General features: G+C 41.3%; 1 protein-coding gene across 1 annotated transcript in view; it reads right to left on the reverse strand.

Moving 5' to 3' along the window:
• Positions 1–21,744, reverse strand: part of LOC135215670 (N-alpha-acetyltransferase 35, NatC auxiliary subunit-like) — a 739,676-nt gene that overhangs the window by 112,395 nt on the left and 605,537 nt on the right. Inside the window, exons 7-8 of the mRNA XM_064250613.1 lie at positions 11,429–11,610; positions 1,984–2,175 (exon numbers count right to left, since the gene is read on the reverse strand). Coding sequence (XP_064106683.1) covers positions 1,984–2,175; positions 11,429–11,610 — 374 coding nt within the window. The remainder of the gene's footprint in view (positions 1–1,983; positions 2,176–11,428; positions 11,611–21,744) is intronic.

Here is a 21,744-nt window from a genome sequence, read left to right on the forward strand (position 1 = left end):
CTAACCTGGTGTTTGAATCTTTACTTGATCTGACAATGCTTTAGGACTCATTAAATACCAGGATATTTTATCAATAAAAAAAACTGAAGATTAAAAAATATAATTGAACAAAATGTAGTCAATTTAAGAAAGAGGAAATGTGATTTTATCATCTTGGTTATATTGTTTATCAATTTATTTCAATTTATTTATCATTCATATTTTTGTACTTTGAATGATTTATGTATCGAATCTCGATTAAAATGTAGTATTTTAATAGCACTAACATCTCTTTTGTTATAAATTACGTACAACCAACTTCTACATACATACTTGGGTGGCATTGTGAAATAATTCTGCCTTCAGTATTCTTAAATCCTTCAATGCTGTTGTTGGTACATTACATGTGTAATGTTCCACTCTGATATAAACTCTTGAATTGAAAGCAGCAGTGTTAATCTTCTATTATTACCTCTTCCTCTCATAAGACCAATGATGCTTGCTATCTCCAGTATTGAACATTTCGACTGATATTCTGCATGCTTCTCAGCTTAGAATGTACTTTTGGTGGATGCATGATTGTGCTCATTATAATATTAAAAATTCTTATAATTATGACCCTTTAATTTGCTATGTAGTTTTCAGGACTTAATGTTTGTTGTCTCACAGCACAATCCCAATATGCTTTTCCTCCATCATTGTTTGTTTTCATTTTGGAAAAATTGAAGTTCATCAACAAAATCCTGCCAAGTTCACTTGCTATATATAACAGAAGCCATTTTTGGCAGAGAATAATAAATTTGTATGGCCCCTTTATGACAACAATAATTTAAAGAATGAAAAATTAATAAAACATAGATGAGACCTTAAATAATTTTAGTATTTGCTAATAGCTCTGTATTTAGAGAAAAAAAGGGTAGTTCATAAACTAATTCTACTTATGTACTGACTTTTTATTACTATACCCGTTTCTTTCTGTTTATATTCTTATCCTGCTATTTTTATAATGGTTTTCTTTCTATCTCACACTCACTTTCTCATTTTTCACTGAAAATATTCAGAAATGGTAAGTTTTTTCAATGGGAAACTTCCACACTGGCAGTTCTCTAACTATAATCTTTACCTGGAAATCATTCAACTGACAATTTTCACAAACTACTATTAATAGCCAGTACCAGTCAACAAGCCTCAAGTCCAAAAGAACAATTCCCAAAATGCAAAACAGACTACTAAAAATGAGTAACCTATATAACACAACAGAAAAGAAGAATACTGATTGTAAGATCTGTTGGCAAGAGATGACACTGGCTTTTAAGGTAAGCCAGTAATGCATAAATACTCACCAGCAATTCACAAAACACTAAAAACCACCATTGTTACAAAGGATAAATATTAAATGAATGAATGAATCAAAGAATGATATAATGAATGGCACAAAACACAAAGCAAAAATACTAATCCAGGAAAAGTAACTCAGAACATGTGTGGATGAATTACGATCAAGGGAGGCATCTGGTCATAAAGGTCCGTCTTATTAGTCTTTCAACATCTGACAAGTTAAGAGTTTTTGTATGGAAATTTGGCTATTTATGATAGTTTTGAAATACATGTAGTAAAAAAAAATGCAATTGCAATTTGCTATTTTCAGAAAATCTTCATCTTACTTAATAAAAAGTTCACTCCTCAGAGATGAGTGAATCAAATTCAATGATACTTTTGGAGTATGTAATATAACTACTGAAGTTAAAAACAAATTAAAAAATATTTTTAGAATGTAACTTGTTCTAATTAATTTAAAAATGAAAACAAAAATTACATGACCTTGGATAATTGAGAAACCTCATTAAAAAATTTGGAGCAAACTCCTTCAACCATAGGCTCAAAATCTTAATTCGGATTATAGTAATGTGGCTTATGGCACTGGCATGTCCTGCAACACTTCATTCAACTGAAAAGACTTGCATTTTCTATGGTTAAAATGATTAGACCTAAACGTTCTCCTACCTGCACATTATTCATGACAGGAGCTTTTGGCAAAAGTGCTGGAGGGCAAATAAATCCACGGGCTGCTTCTCGTAATGCTTCAGCCATACCCTGTCCGCCCCATAATTTGTCTCCACCACCTAAGTATAAGACTTGAGCTAGGGATCGAGATAACACACATGGCCGGCTTTCTGAGAAGTGTTCAATGAACTCCTAAAAATGATAAAAATGTTTAAGTGTTAAAAATGACATTTTTATAATAAAATTAGGTTTTATACATATATACTTACCAAATAATTACTTAGCTATGGTTCCCTAACCTACGGCAGCTTAAAGATTCAAAATTCTTGCTGTGGCACTTCCTTTGTTTGTGTGTAGGTGGGCAGGTCCCACCCACTATACGGGACTTGGGAAAACAAAGCAAAGAGCTCAATTTGTTTCCTGCTCTAATATCCATGTGAGGGGAGGAGGGTAGAGCTCTGATCATGTAATTACTTGGTAAGTATATACTATATAAATGATATTTATATAATAAAATGAGATTTTGTATATACTTACCAAGTAACTACATAGCTATTATTTTCTACTTCGTGGCATTTTACAATGCAATTCACAGTAGCAATTCTGTTGTTTAGAGAAGGTAACTGGCCCCACCCACTCCCTGGGGAAGTAAAGGTACAACACAGCTAAGACCGTCATTTGTTTTATGTCTATGTCCATAAGAGGGGAGGAAGGTAGGCTCTGTTCATGTAGTTACTTGGTAAGTACTATATACAAAATCTAATTTTATAAAAATATCATTTTTGTATAAGTAACTTACAAAGTAACTACATAGCTGAATCCCACATTGACTGGAGGTGGGAATCATGTTGTTGTAACCTACCTGGTGAAAGAGCTCCAGCAGGAAGGTACTGCCTCTGGTCAGAGCTCGCCTCAACCTGTAGAGATGTGGCAGTAGAGCCAGGATTTGCCTCTACTTCAGTGGGATGCTTTGCAATTGAGGAGTACTCCAATGACTGCTAAAGCTACCAAAACACAAGCCCTTGCCCTAGGCAACACACAAAACAACCAGAAAAACCAGTTACCTGAACACCAATAAAAACTATCACCATTACCCAACCACCACCAACCAGATTGGTGGGTACCCCAGGTACACCATTCCCCCAAACTCCCCAAAACTCGATGACCACTGTCAAGGCGAATTAAACTAAGAGAATAGATATACTCTCCTACCCTTCCTTTCCCAATACCATGCCAGCAATAGATAAGGGGCCTAAAGCACTACAATTATTATAAACTATCTCTATGTATTACAAATACGGATTTTCATCTCCACAATGTAGCTTGCACAATCTAAGCAAGAGAAACAATTTTCTTGAAAACCACGATAAGTGGCCACTGCCCTTACTTCATGGGCCTTGACCTTGCATAAAGGAAAATCTTCTTCCAAAGCCTTTAAGTGTGACTCAGAAATAACATTTCTAAGAAAAAGGCCAAAGCATTTTTAGACAGGACGAGATGGGTCCTTGACCGAGCACCAAAGGTTAGGGAAGTGGCCTCGGATAGTCTTAGTTCTTTCCAAGTAGAATTTCAAAGCTCTTATGGGGCACAGGGTTCTTTCTTGATCTGTAGGACCAAGGATGTCAGTCACGAGCGATTGATTTCTGAAGGAGCGAAGCCAAGGAATAGTTAAAGTTTCATTTTTAGCAAGAAAACCCAAAATGAATGAGCACACTGTGTCCCCCTGTGAAAAACCCACATCTTTATGTAGGTCTTGTATCTCACTAACTCTTTTAGCCATAGCTAAAACCACAAAAAAAAAAAAAAAGCGTTATCCTTGAAAGATCCCTCAGGTTAGCAGAATGGAGGCCCTGAAATCCACTTCAGCACATCAAGATTCCATGACAATGCGGCCTTTTCCTTTTTGGTTGTCTCAAACGACTTAATCAATCACTGATGTCCTTATCTGAGGAAAAATATCAGGCCTCTGTGTCTAAACACAGAGCTTAGCATGGCTCTATATCCTTTGATCATAGTTGGTGCTAACCGTCGAGACATTCTTAAAATAGCAGAGTCTGCTATTTGGGCTACAGAGGTAGAAGATGAGATATCATGGCTTCTGCACCAGCCGCGAAAGACTGCCCACCTGGTCCGGTAAATGTTAGTGAAGGATTGGCGTCTACACTTAGTAACTGCTTCTGCTGCTGGTCTTGAAGAGCTTTTTGCTCTGACAAGCTTTCTGATAGTCTGAAGCCTGTTCAGAGCAAGAGTGGATAGTTCTTGACGGAACCGAAGAAAATGCAGTTGCCTGAGTAGACTTCGTTGCTGTGGTAGAAGTCCTGAGAAATCCACCAGGAGGTTGAGGAGATTTGGGAACCACTCTTTTTGTGGCCAAAAGGGGCCACTAACGTCATTGGGAGGTTGCTGTGTGACCTGAACTTGTTTATCACATCCCTCACCATACTGAAGGGTGGAAAAGCGTAAGCATTGAGATTTGACCAATCCTGGATCATCACATTCGTTGCCCATGCGAGAGGATCCGGGACTGGCAAACAATACAAGGAGAGTCAATGATTCCTCGCCGTTGCAAATAGATCTATCGATGGTTTCCCCCTCCGCCTCCACAAGTCGGAGCACACTTGTGGATTGAGTGTCCACTCTATCAGAAGTACCTGCTTGCGATGACTTAACTTGTCCGCAATGACATTCAGTTTCCCCTGAATAAACCTCGTGACAATCTGGGTGTGATTGTCGTGAGCCCAAAGAAGTAGATCCCTGGCCATCTCGAACAGGGAGAACGAGTGTGTGCCTCCTTTGGTTCTTTATGTAAGCCAACGCTGTTGTGTTGTCGGAATGAACAATGATTGCGGAGTTGTGGACTGCTGTCGCAAAGTATTTAAGGGCCAGATGAACAGCTTTTAGTTCCTTCACATTGATGTGTAAGTTCTTCTCTGAACTCGGCCACATCCCTGATACTTCTGCATTCCCTAGGATGGTGCCCAAACGTCACGAATGTTGGACGATGATCTTCGAATATGTTGGAAACATATGTAAACCCACCTTCCACCTCTTGTTCTTCCACATCATTATCACTTACTTCACTTATTTCATCACTTGAGAGCTCATCACCACTCTCATACTCTTCCTCAGAAGCAACATATTTCTCGGATGAGATATCACTGTTCTTACTCATGATTTCACAGTAAAAATGCAAATAAAATAAAGATAATCATCAAATAAAACGAAGAAAATAGTGAAAAAAACGTGTGTGTGAACTCAACCATGACTGTGCATCAACTGATAAGGAGGCTGTGATGTCAGAGCCAAGAATGTCCACGATTGGCTGAAAAAAAGTAGGAGCAGCTTAGTGTGTGTTGGTACAGCCTACCCATACCTGCAAAAATCAATAGGAGATATAATTCAAAACTACAAGCTTTCCTATTGCGACACAGACTATGACAACATATATACATCACGGGGAGCGTCATTGCACTCTCCATGATGTCGTAGAAACGTCACAGTCCCAAACGAGTTAATGATCTCACTGGACATAGCAGTCTCTCAAAAACAAAGGAACAAGACCAAGGACAGGAAGGACTCTCGTTCTTTGCCTAAATGTTAAGTGATGTGAGAAAACAAACTGCATCTCCTTGTGCAAATCCTACCCTCTTGGCCATAGCATGTAACTCGCTGATACGTTTGGCTGTAGACAGGGCTACCGAGAAAAGCTCTTTTTTTGGTGAGATTCCTAAAGGAAACATTCTGAAGAGGTCTGAACTGAGAATTTGAGAGCCACTTTATTATACAATGTCCAGATTCCAAGCGACATTGGAAGAACTCTACTGCTTTGACGTATCAAAGAATTTGATGAGGTTCCTGATGTCTTGATTTAGTGGAAAAATCCATACCTCTACATTTAAAGACAAATAAGCATCGACATGTACCCTTTAATTGTAGGGGTCAACAATTTCTGGACAGGCTTCAAGAATAACAAAAAGTCTGCTATTTGATTTACATATGTCTCAGTAGAAGAGATGTTATAGTGGCCACACCATCTCCTGAAGACTGGGCATTTAGACTGGTGAAGCTTTGTAGATGTACAAGACATTTCATATTTTCACATGGCGACAGGAAAGACTAGTAATTATTAAGACTTTGGTATTTCAATTGCCCTACTCTTGGTACCATCAAACTGTCTTTCCTGCCGTCCAATCTTTAAAGATGGGTAGTTTGCTAACTCCTCCTGCTTCCATATGCTTTACTTGAGCGAAAATGGCGACGAGGAGCGAGGCAGCCCGGCCGTCAGACATAGCAGAGACCTAACTCACCTGGGAAGGTTCATACAATTTTGATTTGTCCGACATGCCTGTCTTAGGCTAAAGGCTTATATTGGGATCCCTGGTCTACATCACCCTTTTGTGAACTTCGTGAACATTAGCCAAAATCCATCGGCAACGCCTTTGTGCATGGTTCGACAATGGTGAGTACCAAGAATATAAAGGGCTTATTTTTAAGGTTATCATTGCAAACTCTCAGTGCCTTGTGTTTCCTATTCAAGTTTTCCTGTCTGTCATTTTAATCATATGAAGATTCGTAATAGTTTTTTGTGATCAATGTTTTATATATCGTATTCTCTTCAGGTGATATAGCTCTCGGACTAGTAACTCTAGCTTATTCATATATTCACGTTGTTAACACTTTGGTAAGTCTACTACGTTAATGTTGTTTCGAGTGGTTATATTTATGACAGATTTACTCCCATATTACGACCGAGCAAATTTATATTAGGTTTACCGTTCATTTCAGGATGGTGTTTGGTTTTGGTATATCGGCCCTTTTATTTCCTTCCTGATACTAATGTAAACCTCAGTTGCTCAATTGTACGGTAATTTTAAGTGGGTTATTATTCCTATGGGTATATTCTTCTACACAGATGACCATGAATTTTCGATACTAATCTTCCTGAATATTTCTTTACAGACAGCGAGCGAAGCTGAACGAAGGAAACGCTCTACGATCTACGTGAATTGCCTTGTTCGCCCACAAATTGTTTGTAACTACGTTACTACATTATTTTAAAGGCTTATTTATGTAATAAATATCACATTTAATGATATTTTTCCTTCCAACCTTTATTAAAAGCTCAGATTTTTATGGTGTTCGGCTTAGTAGAAGACAATCACCTGCATCTTGCAATTGCCTCTGCAGTCTGTCGTGAAAAGCACTTTGCTTTAACAAGACGCTTAACAGTCTGAAGCCTGTCAAGGTCAAAGCGGACAACCCTTGATGGAATCTGAGAAAGTGGGGTTGTCTGGGCAGAGACCAAATTTGGGGGAGTAACCTTGGATAAGCCAATAATAGGCAAACTAGATCTGGAAACCATTCCTTGTTTGGCCAGAAGGGGGCGATCGGGGTCTTGAAGGTGCCCTGATGCATTGACTTGTTGAGTACAGTTAACCCCCATATCTGCAGACAATGGATTCACTGATTTTGCTCTGGAACATATACCCCCATTTATTCGCAGGAAATTCGCCTATTCACAGTATTTTTCTATGAGAAATATCCACAAATTCTTGCTTTTTTTTAATCAATTTCACCATTAAATGCACATTTTGTGATAAATATTAAAAAACCATGGCATCTGTCGCCCATGTTTGGGGATCTTGAACAAGAGAGCAGTAGAAGTCGTGATTCCTTGACATGGCAGAAAGATCTATGGTTGCTTTCCCTCATAACCTCCATAGATTGCTGCAAACTGACAGGTCCATGGTCCTTTTGGTTGGACCTGCTCTGTGCAGCTCAGCCTGTCCACAATAAAGTTTATTTTCCCCGAATGAACCTGGAAAGTAAAACCAATTCTCTTTCACCCACAACAGGAGATCCCATGCCGTCTCGTACAGCAAGGAGTGTGTGCCTTCCTGTCTGCGAATGTAAGCGAAGGCCATTGCACTGTCAGCGTGAACTATTACATTCTTCCTGCAAACTAGGCTCCAGAAGGTCTGAAGACCCATGAGAACTGCTCTCAATTCTTTCACATTGATGTGAGCCTCCTGTTGTTTCATGTCCAAATACCAGAGACTTTCTGATCTTGGTTGACAGGATGAAGGAACTTCCCTTCCAAGAGTCTTTCTTCATATGACCACCACTGAAGATCCTCCTTGATCTCTGATGTTATTGAGAAGATGAAGGAGTCTGGATGAGTCTTCCTGCACCAATTTGCCTTTAGGAAAAATGGCAGGGGCCTCATATGAAGTAGTCTGCCTAGTGTCACAAACTGCTCTACTAAAGCTAGGATTCCCAGAAAACTAATCCATTGAACTACTGAACAAGATGAGAGAGCAAGGAATTATGGACAGTCTCCAGGTAATGTCAATTCTTTTGGGCAACATCAAGCCCAAAAAGTCTGTGAGGCCAGAACCATGCCTAAATAGCGAATCTTCTGAGTCAGTGTCAAGAATGAACTTTTTCTTGTTTATAAAGATACCCAACTCTTGCATCAGGCAGAGTTCTTTCCAAGTCCTCCGCATACTTCTCTTCTGACGAAGAGCAGAGAAGCCAATTGTCTAGGTACAAGTTGTTGATCCCCAGAAGGTAAAGCCAGTTCCCTGAGGGGTGAGAATTTTGGTGAAAACTTGTTGAGAGGCTGACGCATAGGGCCCAAAACTGTAGGGCTTCCCTAAAAGAAAAAACATAGAAGCTTCCATGAGTCTGGATGGACAGAACCATCTCCAAATGAAACTTTGTCTTGAGGATAAATGCATTCAGGGCACTTACGAATCGGTTGAAGGGGCAGGCTGTCTAGGACGTCTGGTGGACTGAGCTAAGTGATCCGTTGTAGACTTCTTTTGCAAGTCTGAAAGGATCTTCTTGACCGTTACTTGCGGAAAGAGATCCGTCTTATCCAGAGGGGCAAAAAGAAGGGAAGATTTCTGTGTCAAAGAAACCCATTTAAAAGTAAAAGAGCACCAGAATTCCCTCTTTTTCAATACTCCCACTGAAAAGAATAATGCGAGCTCTGATGGGCTGTCTCTTAGCCCTGTTGGGAAACAAAGGTATGCCCAACCAATCAGAGACTAGGTCTTCTGTGAGAGTTGAACATTCCTCTACTTTTTCTTGTTAAGGCCCCTACTGCCCAATCAAGAAAACTAAAAATCTTGAACACCTTAAAGATTCTTAACAAGTGGTCAAGTTCACGAGAAGAAAACATGACTTTTGCAAATGAGAAGGCTGATCTGCAACCAGAGTCTATCAACACAGAGAAGTCCCCTTTGGAAGAGGCAGAGACTCCTAAGGAAGGAGCTTCTCCAGTAGCATAGAAATTATACTTCATCTTCATCAGCTTACTGGGCGGAAAATAAATGTAGCTCTGCCCTGCTCTCTCTTAGAGGCTAGCCAGTCATGAATTTCACAAAGGACTTTCTTGGATGAAGATGAAAACACTAGTTTAGGCAATCTGTTGCATTCCGAAGTATGCCTTTTAATCAGGAAAGCAGAAGCTGGGGAAGGTGGCATAGCAGGAATGAAAAAGTTCGGGAATGTGCCCAACAGAAACTTTAACAGAGAAGAATAAGCAGAGGAAGTTGTTGATTTCTGAGCAACCTTTTCTTCCTCCAATGATATTGATGATATAGTCTTAACCTTTACAGTTTCACCAAGTGAAGTTGTCTTCTTCATGAAGCTCATAAGCTCTGCTAACTGCTGTTGAAGAAAAGCAAATGAGTTATCCCCTTGCACTGAAGCAGGTGAAATGTATGAGAAGAAGTTGTCGGATGTCCGGAGGTCATTGGTGGGCGTTCAAATGAAATTGGTGGGCGCTCAGAAGCAGGAGTCAAACACTCAGAAGTTGGCGCCAGGCACTTGGCAGTGGGTGCCAAACCTCAGGGGTTGGCAATGAACACTTGAAAGCATAGCTTAATGGAAGAAAGAGGGCACTTGAAGTACATTGGCAGTCAGGAGTTTGCGAGAAGTTGGGTGCTCAGGACTCTCCCAACCAAATATGAGGGGATGCAGACTGCTCCTGAAAGATGTAGAAATGCTGTGGGCTCACCTCTCTCTACCTCTTAACTGTAATTGGAGAGGAAATTTCAGGTTCAGCAGGTCTCTTGAGAGGTTGTGATAATGGGACAGAGATCTTTGTCTAGGGGGACTGGAGGGATGGATAGCCACCTCCTCAACATAAACTGCACTATCACTTCTCACTGCACCTTCCTGGATTAGGAGAATGTGGTAAAGTAGGAGAACTGAGGATGTGAGGAGGAGGAGGAGCAGGAGGATTAACAGATTCATCATCAACTAAGAGAGATAAAAGTAGAATCTGTACTAGCCCTATTCTCAGCACTAAGGGCTGCCTTCCTCTTCCTATCTCTTTTGAGTTTATCTAATTATCTAATGTTATTTCAAAGTTTTCCATTTTTTATCCACCCAATCTTGACACTCTGGGCTAGTATTACCCTTCCTATATTCTTGTCCCCTACATTGAATACATTTAGTATGAGTATCGTAAGTAAACTTCATTAGCCTAGTTTTACAACCCTCAGAAAGAAAAGAACACTAGTTGAGCTAGTATCAGGCAGTTAAATCACAAAAGCTAATCGGCTGATGAAAAAAAGCCACAACAACAAATCTCAAATACTTCACCAAGTACCGACAAACAACCATCAGAAAAACCAATGAAGTAGCTGCGAAAAACTCCTATTGTTACTTAGAAGCCAGCAGGGAACAAACTGAGCTTTTTGCTAGTTTGTTTCCCTAAGTTCCATTTAGTAGACAGGACCTGCATACCTACACACAAATGAAAGAAGCGCCACATTATGAACTTTGAATCTTTAAGCTGCTGTAGGTTACGGAACCACAGCTTTGTGCATAGCTATGTGCAGGAATAAAATGTCATTGGTCTAATAGTAAACAGCTATTCTCCAGAAGGCCAAACAGTACTTATGCCATGTAAACAGAATAAATCATATTCACTATGCACAATAAAAAAAACTAAATGGAGTTTACCATGTAAGCATCACATATCTGTCATGGTTGATATATGTTCACTAAAAATTATAATAATAAATGTTAAAATCAATTACCTTATCATCAGGTTATATGAAATGATTACCATTACAATAACAAAATTTTCAAGTATTGTTGTATATTGCATTTGCTTAAAGCTTCAAAAAATGTCAAACAAAAATGTAACCACAACTATTTAACATCTGACAATATACAATTTAAATGACAAAATCACGGGGCTCAACTGTGCATCACCAGCTAATACTCAATAAAGGTGACTAGTCACAAAGAATGAAATGAGCTAATATGTACTATTTCCTTTGGATTTGACCTATTTAGATATATAGAGATTAAGATTTATTCAACTTTTTCAAAATCTGGATCTACTGATCTTATGGGCAGTCAAGGCAAAATACTGCCTAGAGACACATTAACAGAATTTTAAATAAAAACATAAATTACTAACCAATGCTGCATGAAAACTGGTACAGTGAGTAATTTTGGTGATATGACGAAGGCGACCAACCATCTCCTCCAAGTAATTCATGGCCTCTTTTCTTGTTCGTAATCTAGTATATCTAGGAAATGTTGGAGGCAGAAGACGCTGATTTACCAAAGGTTCGAAGCCCATAATAACTGGATAGTCTACTGTGAAAAGTTTAAAGTAATTTTGTGAGAAACTGCACTACAAAGCTCAAGTATCTGAAGTATTTGTAAAAACTACATTTAATATATTATACTACAAAAACAATTACAGTATTACACAATTTCCAACAAACTATCAAAGTTACAAGGTTAATGTAAAGTATTACTGTTTTCCTGAAAGAGTTTCTCATTATACATATCAGGGTATCATTGTTTTTTAATATCACAATTTTTAAAGTAAATTGTATTTTTCCTAACTATATGGACTGAGGTCCTTTACATTCAGAAGTACTTTCAGCGTAGGCTGGAATACTGCCATTAAACTCATGAACAAGGTGGTTAGGCAGTAACTAACATCTGGTAGGCGGGTGCCTAGGCCCACCTGCCTGGATGTAAACATGCCACTTTGCCTTTCAGCTCAGGTTTCAGATTGAGGGGTGGCATGAGGTGGGCATTAATGTAAAGGACCTCAGGTTTGTATAGGTAGGAAAACCAAATCACTCTGAGGACCCCAAAAATTCCAAGGAATTTAATCGCTTAGCGAGACTCCCGATTTTTGTAATGACAATTATCGGGAATGTCCGTCTCGCCTGAGTGTTTGAAATTACAGAAAACCATAACATTCTGAGAATGCCAGAAATTCTACGGAATTCAAGCATTCAGTGAGATTCCCAGGTATTGAAATAAGAATTACTGGGAATTCTTGTCTCGCCCCGAGTATTTACAGATCATAGAAGACCAAAACACTCGGAGTGCTAGAAATTTTAAAGCATTTAAGTGCTCGCCAAGACCCCCGAATTTCGTCAAATGATCATCGTGGAGGGGCCCCTCTCTACTCCTGTAGAAATCGAGGGGGAACAGGCATAAAAACCAGTCCTATTTGCGAGCATTTATGACTGGAATGCAAGTACAATTCAACAGAATATGCACTCTAGGCTCCCAAAATGCAAGAACCCATAGGGAATTGTGAATTGAAATCCGTCCAAAGGACAGAAAGAGCCAGGGAGAACATAGCCTCCAGGTGTTCGAATCCTGAGAATCTTAAACACCAAATGTCATGACGGAGACGAGGTCTTTCTGTCACTGACCGAAGATCCTTCCTCTACAACATGGATGTACATCTGGTGGGACCCTAAGATCCTTCCAGGAATGAAGTCCCCCAAAGCTGAATCCTGTTGAGAGCACTATAGGATCCCTCCTATTAACCTTGCCCCTCCCGGTGTAGCCATAGGAAGTAGAGGGAATAGGGGGGAAATATTGGACACTCTCACTTGCCTTGCTAGCAGAACTAGCAGGATAAAAGAGTCACGGGCAGCCATCATCCTGTGGTGATGGTCGCCACGCAAGTTAGGAGAACGTTCTCACCCTGGAGAAACACTTTTCTGAGGAGGGTTACGAAACTCTTGTACGGCAAGAGAAATGTTTGCTGCCACTGAGACCGGTCGGTCACGTGAACGTGTCTGGGTGGAGTTGAATGTGACGCCCTGGACTGGCGAGGGCCAGTATGGTGGTCACGCCGTATTTGCGAGGGATGAGTACCAAACCAACCTGCAAATAGTTAGAACCCCTATGAAAATGCTAAAAACCTCCTATTTTGTTAGTTAAAACTCAAGAAAAACCCACAAAAAATTTTTATACCTGTTTTTCTTAATAGTTTTACCACAAAAAGTGCATTTTATAATAAAAAAAAGAAAAAAAAAAATGATATTGTTATGATACAATAAAGTTTGTTCATACTTACCTGGCAGATATATATATAGCTGTATTTTCTGAAGTCCGACAGAGATTCAAAAACTTCCGGCACACACAGTGGTCGGCCATGTGGTTAGTACCCATTCCCGCCGCTGGGAGGCGGGTATCAGGAACCATTCCCATTTTCTATTCATAATTTTTATTTCCACTGTCCCCTGAGGGGAGGTGGGTGGGTACTTAATTATATATATCTGCCAGGTAAGTATGAACAAACTTTATTGTATCATAACAATATCATTTTGTTCATGAAACTTACCTGTCAGATATATATATAGCTGAATCCCACCGTTGGAGGTGGGAAGGGACAGAATAGAAGGATTTTGGGAAACAAATGCATGCAGATGATTTACATCTTGGTTCCACCTGTTAGCATTGCTGGCTTCGTGGTTATTGCCACGTAAGTCTGCTTGTGCTACTAGAGTTGCCAGCGAGGTAGAGACCTATATAGCTGGTGCACTCCAGATGATCTGTCAACAGGGGCGAGACCACGACGTGACTAGACCATATTGACCATACCATGAGGGCTAAGAAGTAAAATAAATATATATATATAAAAATATATATCACCACCTGACCAACCTAGCCAAAGTTAAGGTGTGTTAACTAAGGCTTAAGAGTTAAGAAGTCACCGTTGTCGGCGACTCAACTCCTAATTTAAGAGCTCTTCCTAACCATTTTCTACAGGATAGGATGAGTGGTACTTCTTGCCCCCAAGATTGTGTCTGCAGACACGTATGGCCCTAGCGAGCAGCAGATCTCATATGCCATCTTCACATCTCGCAGGGAGTGTGAATTGAACACAGAGTTGCTTCGCTAAAACATGGTACTCAGGATGTTGCTGAGTGCCATGCTCTGTTGAAATGCTTCCGAGGCCGCGCCCTCACCTCGTGAGCATTCAAATCAAAAGATTTCAAATCTTTGTGCAAACACAATGAAGGAGCTTTTTTGAAAGAACTCCTTAACAATAAAGCCAGGGTGTTCTTCGATATGGGCAAGTCTGGTCTTTTCGGAACACTGCAGATTGTCCGTACGACTTCGACTTTCTTGAGTTTTATGTAGATAAAACTTGAGAGACCTGACAGGGCACAGGACTCTCTCTGGCTCCTGCCCAATAACTTGTGCCATCCTTGATTCCAAGCTCCTGGCCCAAGAACAAGACGGGTTTCCATTCTTAGGCCACAACGGAAGGCTTAGAGAACGCACCGCCTTTGTGTTCATCTAATGCCGAAAAAACGTTCTGACGATGGCTGAAAACCTCACTAACCCTCTTTGTCGTATCTAGGGTGGTTAGAAAAAGGCCTTCCTGATCACGTGCAAGAAGTTAACAGGTAGGAGATGTTCGAATGCTTTGACATCAAGAACTTCAGACTATGTCTAAGTTCCATATTGAAAGCTTCGATCTGGACATGCACAATCAGTCCGTCTGTACTAAAGTCAGGTGACCGACCAGTTGACCAGTCAGACGAATCAAGGACAGCAAGGCTGTACCCTGAAGACCATAAGGCACTATTCTTCGCTGAAGGATGAGTGTCTGGACTGCCTGGGCGATTCAAGCTAAGCAAACCTTGGGGGTGTATACACGCAACCCAACGTCGTTAGCGAATCAACTCCTGAGCCACTCCTGACTCGAGCTTCTGGTGCCAGGAGAAAGGAGCGAGGAGCAAAAAGGCGATTCAGTCCCGAAGGACGAATGCCTGACAGTCCAACCTGGTCTCATGTTAAACGATCATCGGGGGTGTATAAACGCAACCGACTTCGTCAACAAGAAACTCAGGGATACTATATGTCTCCTGATCTCGCACGAGTGTCTGACTCCGAGAAAACAGGTGAGACAAAAAGTAGATGGTGAGCGAGTTTCGAGATTCCACAGAACTCAAAGATCGTGAAGGGCTTTGTTGTTTGACAGAAGCAAATCTCTGAGCCCAAAGGCCGTCAACAACATATTTGCGTATTCTTTAATAGTTGTGACTGCCAGCTTATCCCATCCTTCAAACGGAAAGGGAAGACGGCAATCTTATGCTGTCAACATCGCGATAGTCTGAACGTAGTCAGACTCAGAGCGGAGAGGTTATAGGTACCTTTCGTGTTAAAGTAGACCGACACTCTCGGGAAAAGGTCCTGGAAGGACGTGACCTCTGTGAATCTAGGATCTTGAAGGCCAACATGGGGCGATTAGCGTCATTGTCGCTCCCTGTGATGGTATAAATCATCTTATTACATTCCTAAGCGTTTTGAAAAAGGGGAAGAGACTAAACATCCATCCCTGTTCAATATCATAGGATGGCGTTTAATGTTACCGCTCCCGGATCGAGAATAAGGGAGCAAAGAAGAAGAAGCCTCTTCATCCTCAACCTAGCGAAGAGATGAATGAAAGGACGTCCCTAAAGTCTCCATAAACTCTCAACATACTTCTAAAGAAAGATTCCACTCGGAAGTCAGTAGTTGCTGCCGTCGATCGAGACGATTCGTACGGACTTTTGCAATCCTGTAACGAACCTCTAGAGGATCGTTACATTCTACGCCTGTTGTTATAATAGGCTCTTTCTCGTAAACCCGAACATGGACCAAAGAGGAAGATACTTCCTAAGATATGAGAGAGCTGTGGAAGATCAGAGTTGATATGGACCACTGGTTCCAAAAAACTCGTTTTCAAGGACTGGAGGGACGACTGAATTGTTCCACTTCTTTCAGATTATGATCCAGGACATCTGAAACCCTCTCCAGATGTCCGGCACCTTCTTTCTATCACCTCAAGTGGATACTTAACGCACCGAGATGTTCAGAATCATTCCTAGATCTTTAATAAAATTTCAGTTTCCCGGCTGGAAAAAACTGTAGAGGTCTGAATTGCAGTCTATTCAGGGAAACAAACTTCGTTAGGAAGGAAATGGTCCCCAGCAAGCTCATCCATTCCCCTCCCCACACAGTATGTTTACTTCCCTAATAAGGCTGCGCTTTGCCTTAGCAGGAGAGCATATAATAGTGCAATGTTGCGGTAGACTCGTAGTTCTATACCATGCGGTAACGAGCACCGAAAGGAGTAAGAGATATCTCTGTAGAACATAGTAAGGCAAAACGAATGCAATGTTTATTCAGTTCATGTAAGAAATCCCCTCAATCTTAGGCTAAAGTCCGTGATTGTAGGGCAGAGGTACAGTTAGTCAGTCAATCCCGACGGAGAGAGAGAGAGACGTAACTGCCCAGCACAGAGATAACGGTTTCAGTCAGAGTCAAATCCCGCAGGAGAGAGAGGACGTTAACCTACCGCGCATAACAGCGAACGAGCTGGTACTGCTCGTTTGGACTGGAGGAGAGGACAGTGACAGCAGCAGCTTACGATCGTCGTCTCTTAACTTTATGCCTGGGTTGCCAGCTACCCTATTCAACGAAGAAATAGGTCCGTTATTTTTAGCATAAAGACTCTCAAGCTGGTATATTTAAGCGAAACAGAAAACGCTAAATATATAGATGCGTTTGTGTCGTCATAACACTACCATACAACGGTAAAAGATAAATCGGAAACTCCTGGAAGGCTGCAGGGAGTAACGATCAAATGTCCTTAAAATAATAGACAATAGACCTCTCGGTTGCCATCCGAAGAGGTAACTACAGCAAGCGTATATGACTTGAACCAACCAGTAGTAAAATAACGCAAGGCAAAATATGATATTATACTTACATAAAGTTTTTTCATACTTACCTGGCAGACATATATACTATAGCTGAATTCGGAAATACAGCTACATACATATCTGACAGGCAAGTTTTCATGAACAAAACTCAGAGAATTGAAGCGGACAGCTCAAGCTTCTTATGTTATTGGACATAAGCGTTTCATTGACGTAGTCTACAAGTCTATTTCTTGTACGAGTCTGCGAATGATGAATGAGAGCTCTTCCGAATCTTGTCAATAAGAGCTTATCCGCTTACGCAATATAAAGTTAATGAGAAGTTTGTCAATGAGAACTAACCCATTTACGGGACAAAGAGATATTTTGTCAATGAGGGGATACCCACTTACTTGACAAAACGATAGTATATTGTCAATGGGGGAAATTCACTGAATTGACAAAACGTAATCCAGGAAGTCGAGCATTTTATTTTCGATTCCCGTCTCAAACGAGGAAGGGCAAGAATCCTGTTAAGGCTTACGACAGGTAGAACGACGATGTTCAATTCGGCAGCGTAGTCCGACTAGGAACTAACCAAAATCTATTATCTGAAAAGCCCTTTCAGATGGGCTAAAAGCTTGCAAATTATCCTGGGAAGAGGAAGAAACTCTCCAACCAGCTTCCTCTCCCGTATCACAACTAATGCCTGCTAAAGCTTAAAATTTATTGGCAGTATGGCAAAGGAAGTCCTGTCTTGCGCTTTCCTGAAGAGCGTCCTTTTGATGAGTGCCTTTGCAAGAATCCTACTGAACGTTGCCGAGAGTCCTGACGTGTAGGATGTCGAGCTTTTACATAACCATAGCTGCCTTACGCAAAGCGGTAGAGCAAAAGAGATCTTTCCTTGAGCTTTCCATAACTCCATCCAATCCTGGACTTTACGAAAAGCAATATTAACTGACAGAGACCTCTATAATTCACGAAACCCGTTTTCACTTTAAGCTTCCTCCGAAGCACTGCTTACTTCACATTCTTCGCAGGCGAGGTAGAAGGGATCACCGAAGGTAGGTAAAAAAATCTTTAGGCCCAATTCAGCTTGAAGAGTTAAAAGAAACGTTCAGCAGGCGACACACCTGGCGTGCGCTGGCGCCTGGAACACGCTCGGCGTCCACTGGCGCGCACTCGGCGTCCACTGGCTCGCGCTCGGCGTCCAATTGGCGCGCGCTTGGTGTCCATCCGCGTGCGCTTAGCGTGCACCCGCGCACGCCTGGCGTCCATCCGAGCGTCCCGTTCAAGCCGAGCGTCAAAAGAAGCGTGCAGAAAAGCGTCACTCTCCTGACAGGCGTCAATGCAAGCGAGAGAAACTGCCTTCAGGGAAGAGCGAGAGACATCTCGGAGAGAAAACCTACTGCACGAAGCAGTCTCAGGTGAAGGGTTGATCGTGTGAGAATACGCGGGGCGAGGGAACGCCTTCTTATTCTCACAGCAACAAAGCTAGGACGTCCGCGCTCAAAAGCGTCCTGCTAATATGACTTGCTTTCCCTTTTCTCGGTGGAAAGACGTACACGAGTTCAGGCGACGTTCGCCTTCTTACTTCTCACTGCAACGCATGACGAGAGAGAGAGAGAGGACGTGAAACGTCCTCTTCTATAAAGCTTCTATTTAGAGGGCGCGAGTCCTTCCGAAAGCTCCAAACCCTGCGCAGGGAGGACGCTTCGGAGGACGAGAAGCAATCCTTCAGGATTCGTGCACGCACTTTGGCAGCCTGGGAGTATCTTCAGGTCTGCCAAAGGCACGTCAGATCGGTAGGAGTTCCTCGTAACCCTCCTTCGGCTTTCGACATGCTCTCTCCCTGTTCCTGGGAGTCAAGCAGAGGTCCCGGCCTAGAGGCGAAAATAAGGCCGATCTGACGCACCCTCCACTACGCAAGGGGCACTGTCACTGCACTTAGCCACTTCACTTTGCTCTCCAAAGCCAGCACTTTCGATTCTAAGTTACGAATCGATAGAGTATCAGAGAAAGGTCAATACCCTCTACAGAAACTGTTTAGTGCCCGAAGGCAATATTACAGGGTTAGGAGTAACAACTACAGAAGTAGCACTCTTCACCACAATGATAGGAGAGCGAGCACCTTAGATTCCAAGATACAGATGGAATCTATAACGTAAAGGGCATTACCTCACGAGACATATTTATAGCCCGTAGGCCATACTACAGGGTTAGGCAAAATAAAGTCTTCAGGTAGGTTAGCCTACCCTGACTTTTGTTTACTGATTAATTGCGTACATACGAATCATACGTCTTCCTTACGGAATTAGACACAAAGTTCCCTCACACTCCTTACATGACAAATCTCAACAAAGAAGCAAGACCCATAGCCCTCGTGCATATCGAGTGCGGAACTACCGAAGCTTTCGGTAGCCACACCCTATCTTAGCAGACAACACCCTCTGAAACTAGCCTAACTAGATTCAGATATACAAAAATGAATCATATTCAAAACAATTTAAGATAGCGTATGCCTAGCCACAAATCCAAGTCAATAAATCAAAAGACAATTAGGATATTTAGGGCAATGAAGTTTCCAAAATCCTAAGACGGAGGTACTGAAAACAGGTGTTTCCAGCACCGGCGACAGAAAAATTATGAATAGAAAATGGGAATGGTTCCTGATACCCGCCTCCCAGCGGCGGGAATGGGTACTAACCACATGGCCGACCACTGTGTGTGCCGGAAGTTTTTGAATTTCTGTCGGACTTCAGAAAATACAGCTATATATATATCTGACAGGTAAGATAAGTTTCATGAACAAATGGGAATTTGTGGATATTTCTCATAGGAAAATACCGTGAATAGGTGAATTTTCCACGAATAATACAGGGAAATGTTCCAGAGAAAAATCTGTGAATGCATGAGTCCGTGAATGTGGAGGGTCCACTGTACTGTCCTCTGACAAGTCCAGTCCTCATCGAGGCTGAAAACTCTCAAGAGGACTGAATGGGGACCCACTACCAGTCTCACTGTGTACACTGTCCTACAGGACTGTCACGTCAACTCTGGGTACAGAACGATCACCAGCATCAGGTGACTCACTCATTTCTCCCACTCTGTGCCCTGAGTCATGATAGTGAGCGAACTCAGCGTCATTAACTCTACATATATGCACGCAAATCCAAAGATTTACATGCACGGCGGGGAACCTCGCGAATGAGCGCCCAACACTGAACTAATCTTAAAGGCAGAGCTTCTAGGACTAGCAACAGAAGTGCAAACCGAAGTTTGTGCTTCTACGGCTCCCGACACGATAGACCCCGGGGTCTGGGGACAGTGACGGTTCCAGTTCCCGAAGGAACAAGTGAGCCAACGGAAGACCCAACTGCCTCCTCAGTTTGAGGAGGAAGACCCTTAGAAGTCCTGTGACAAGACTTCTTAGGGGAGGGAGACTATATTCTTCTTCAGCAGGGAGCCTTAGAAGTCGAAGGGGAGGGGGAAGAAAAATATGATGATTACAAAGAGGAAGATGACACTTGACGAGCTCTCTTCCTCCTCGACTTTTTCTTCTCCAAATTCTGCCAGACTTCTACGATGAGGCACATTTACCAGCAGAGGTGGAGTTCATAATCTCATGGCAGCCGCGAAGGCATTGTCCAGTGATAAAACTCCAGGATAACAGCAGCAAATTAATGATTTTCAGTAGGGGAATAGTACACACATTCAAGGACCAATATCACAGCATACTACGAGTTACAGGAACAATTCCAAGGTTAGGATAGCCAACATAAAGAGATATCCAACCATCTACTACTGTAATCAACTATCACTATTGTTAGCCCATAAAAGAAAGGAAATATGATCAAAAAAATAAGGATACTCCTCTCGCATCCAAGAAAACCGCCCTCTGAATTGAGAGGAGATCCCTCAAACACCAACACCACTCACCACCCCTGACTCTTTTCATCCAATAAGCTAGCGAAAGGACAAAAGAGAAGATAAAATACTGGAAGAAAAACAAAGGACAAACCTCCGAAGTTCCCCTTAGTCATTTCCAAAGTGTAACCGTAAATTTCAAATGAATACACTTTCCCTGATGTTAAAGGGCAAAAATATGTAATAAGGGTGTAGGCACACCCTTGCCACCTACCCTTAACACAAAGTAGAAAAGCCGCTAACAATGCTATCACAAAAAGTGGGTTTGCATATCAGTTATTAATTAAAGTCAATTACTAACATCAAACACTATTTATATATAGTAATACCTCAATCTTACGTGATTTGAGTTGTGCAAATTCCCAATAGCGCAAACTTTTCATTGGAACCTAACTAATTATCATACATGAGTATTTCACAGACATGTGAATGCAAACACAACATTTTCGAATCCTGGAGAAACCCTGCAAAGATGTTTGTTAAATTTTTTTTTGTAATTTATAAGTTTTCAAGCTTTCATCTGTAAATTAAATAACATTAAATAATGAAAATAATAATATCTCTCTCTCTCTCTCTCATCTATCTCTCCGAATATGTAATCTTCTCACAGTCCTCTATTTTTACCAACCATTTATTTCTTTTTTAACCCTTAGATTGCATCAATATGCATTTAGAATTTCCCCCCTGGGTGCATAAAACTTCATAAAAAAATGAAAATGCTCCAATTGGCTTCATATACCTTTTGCTATAGGAACAGGACCTATATTTTCCATTTCTGATATTTTTTCTTAAAATTTGATTAAGTCCTGAAAAATACAGTTCTTTTTAGAAAAAACTGGTATAACAAGCA

Source organism: Macrobrachium nipponense, chromosome 5 (assembly GCF_015104395.2).
Source record: "Macrobrachium nipponense isolate FS-2020 chromosome 5, ASM1510439v2, whole genome shotgun sequence".
NCBI lineage: Eukaryota > Metazoa > Arthropoda > Malacostraca > Decapoda > Palaemonidae > Macrobrachium > Macrobrachium nipponense.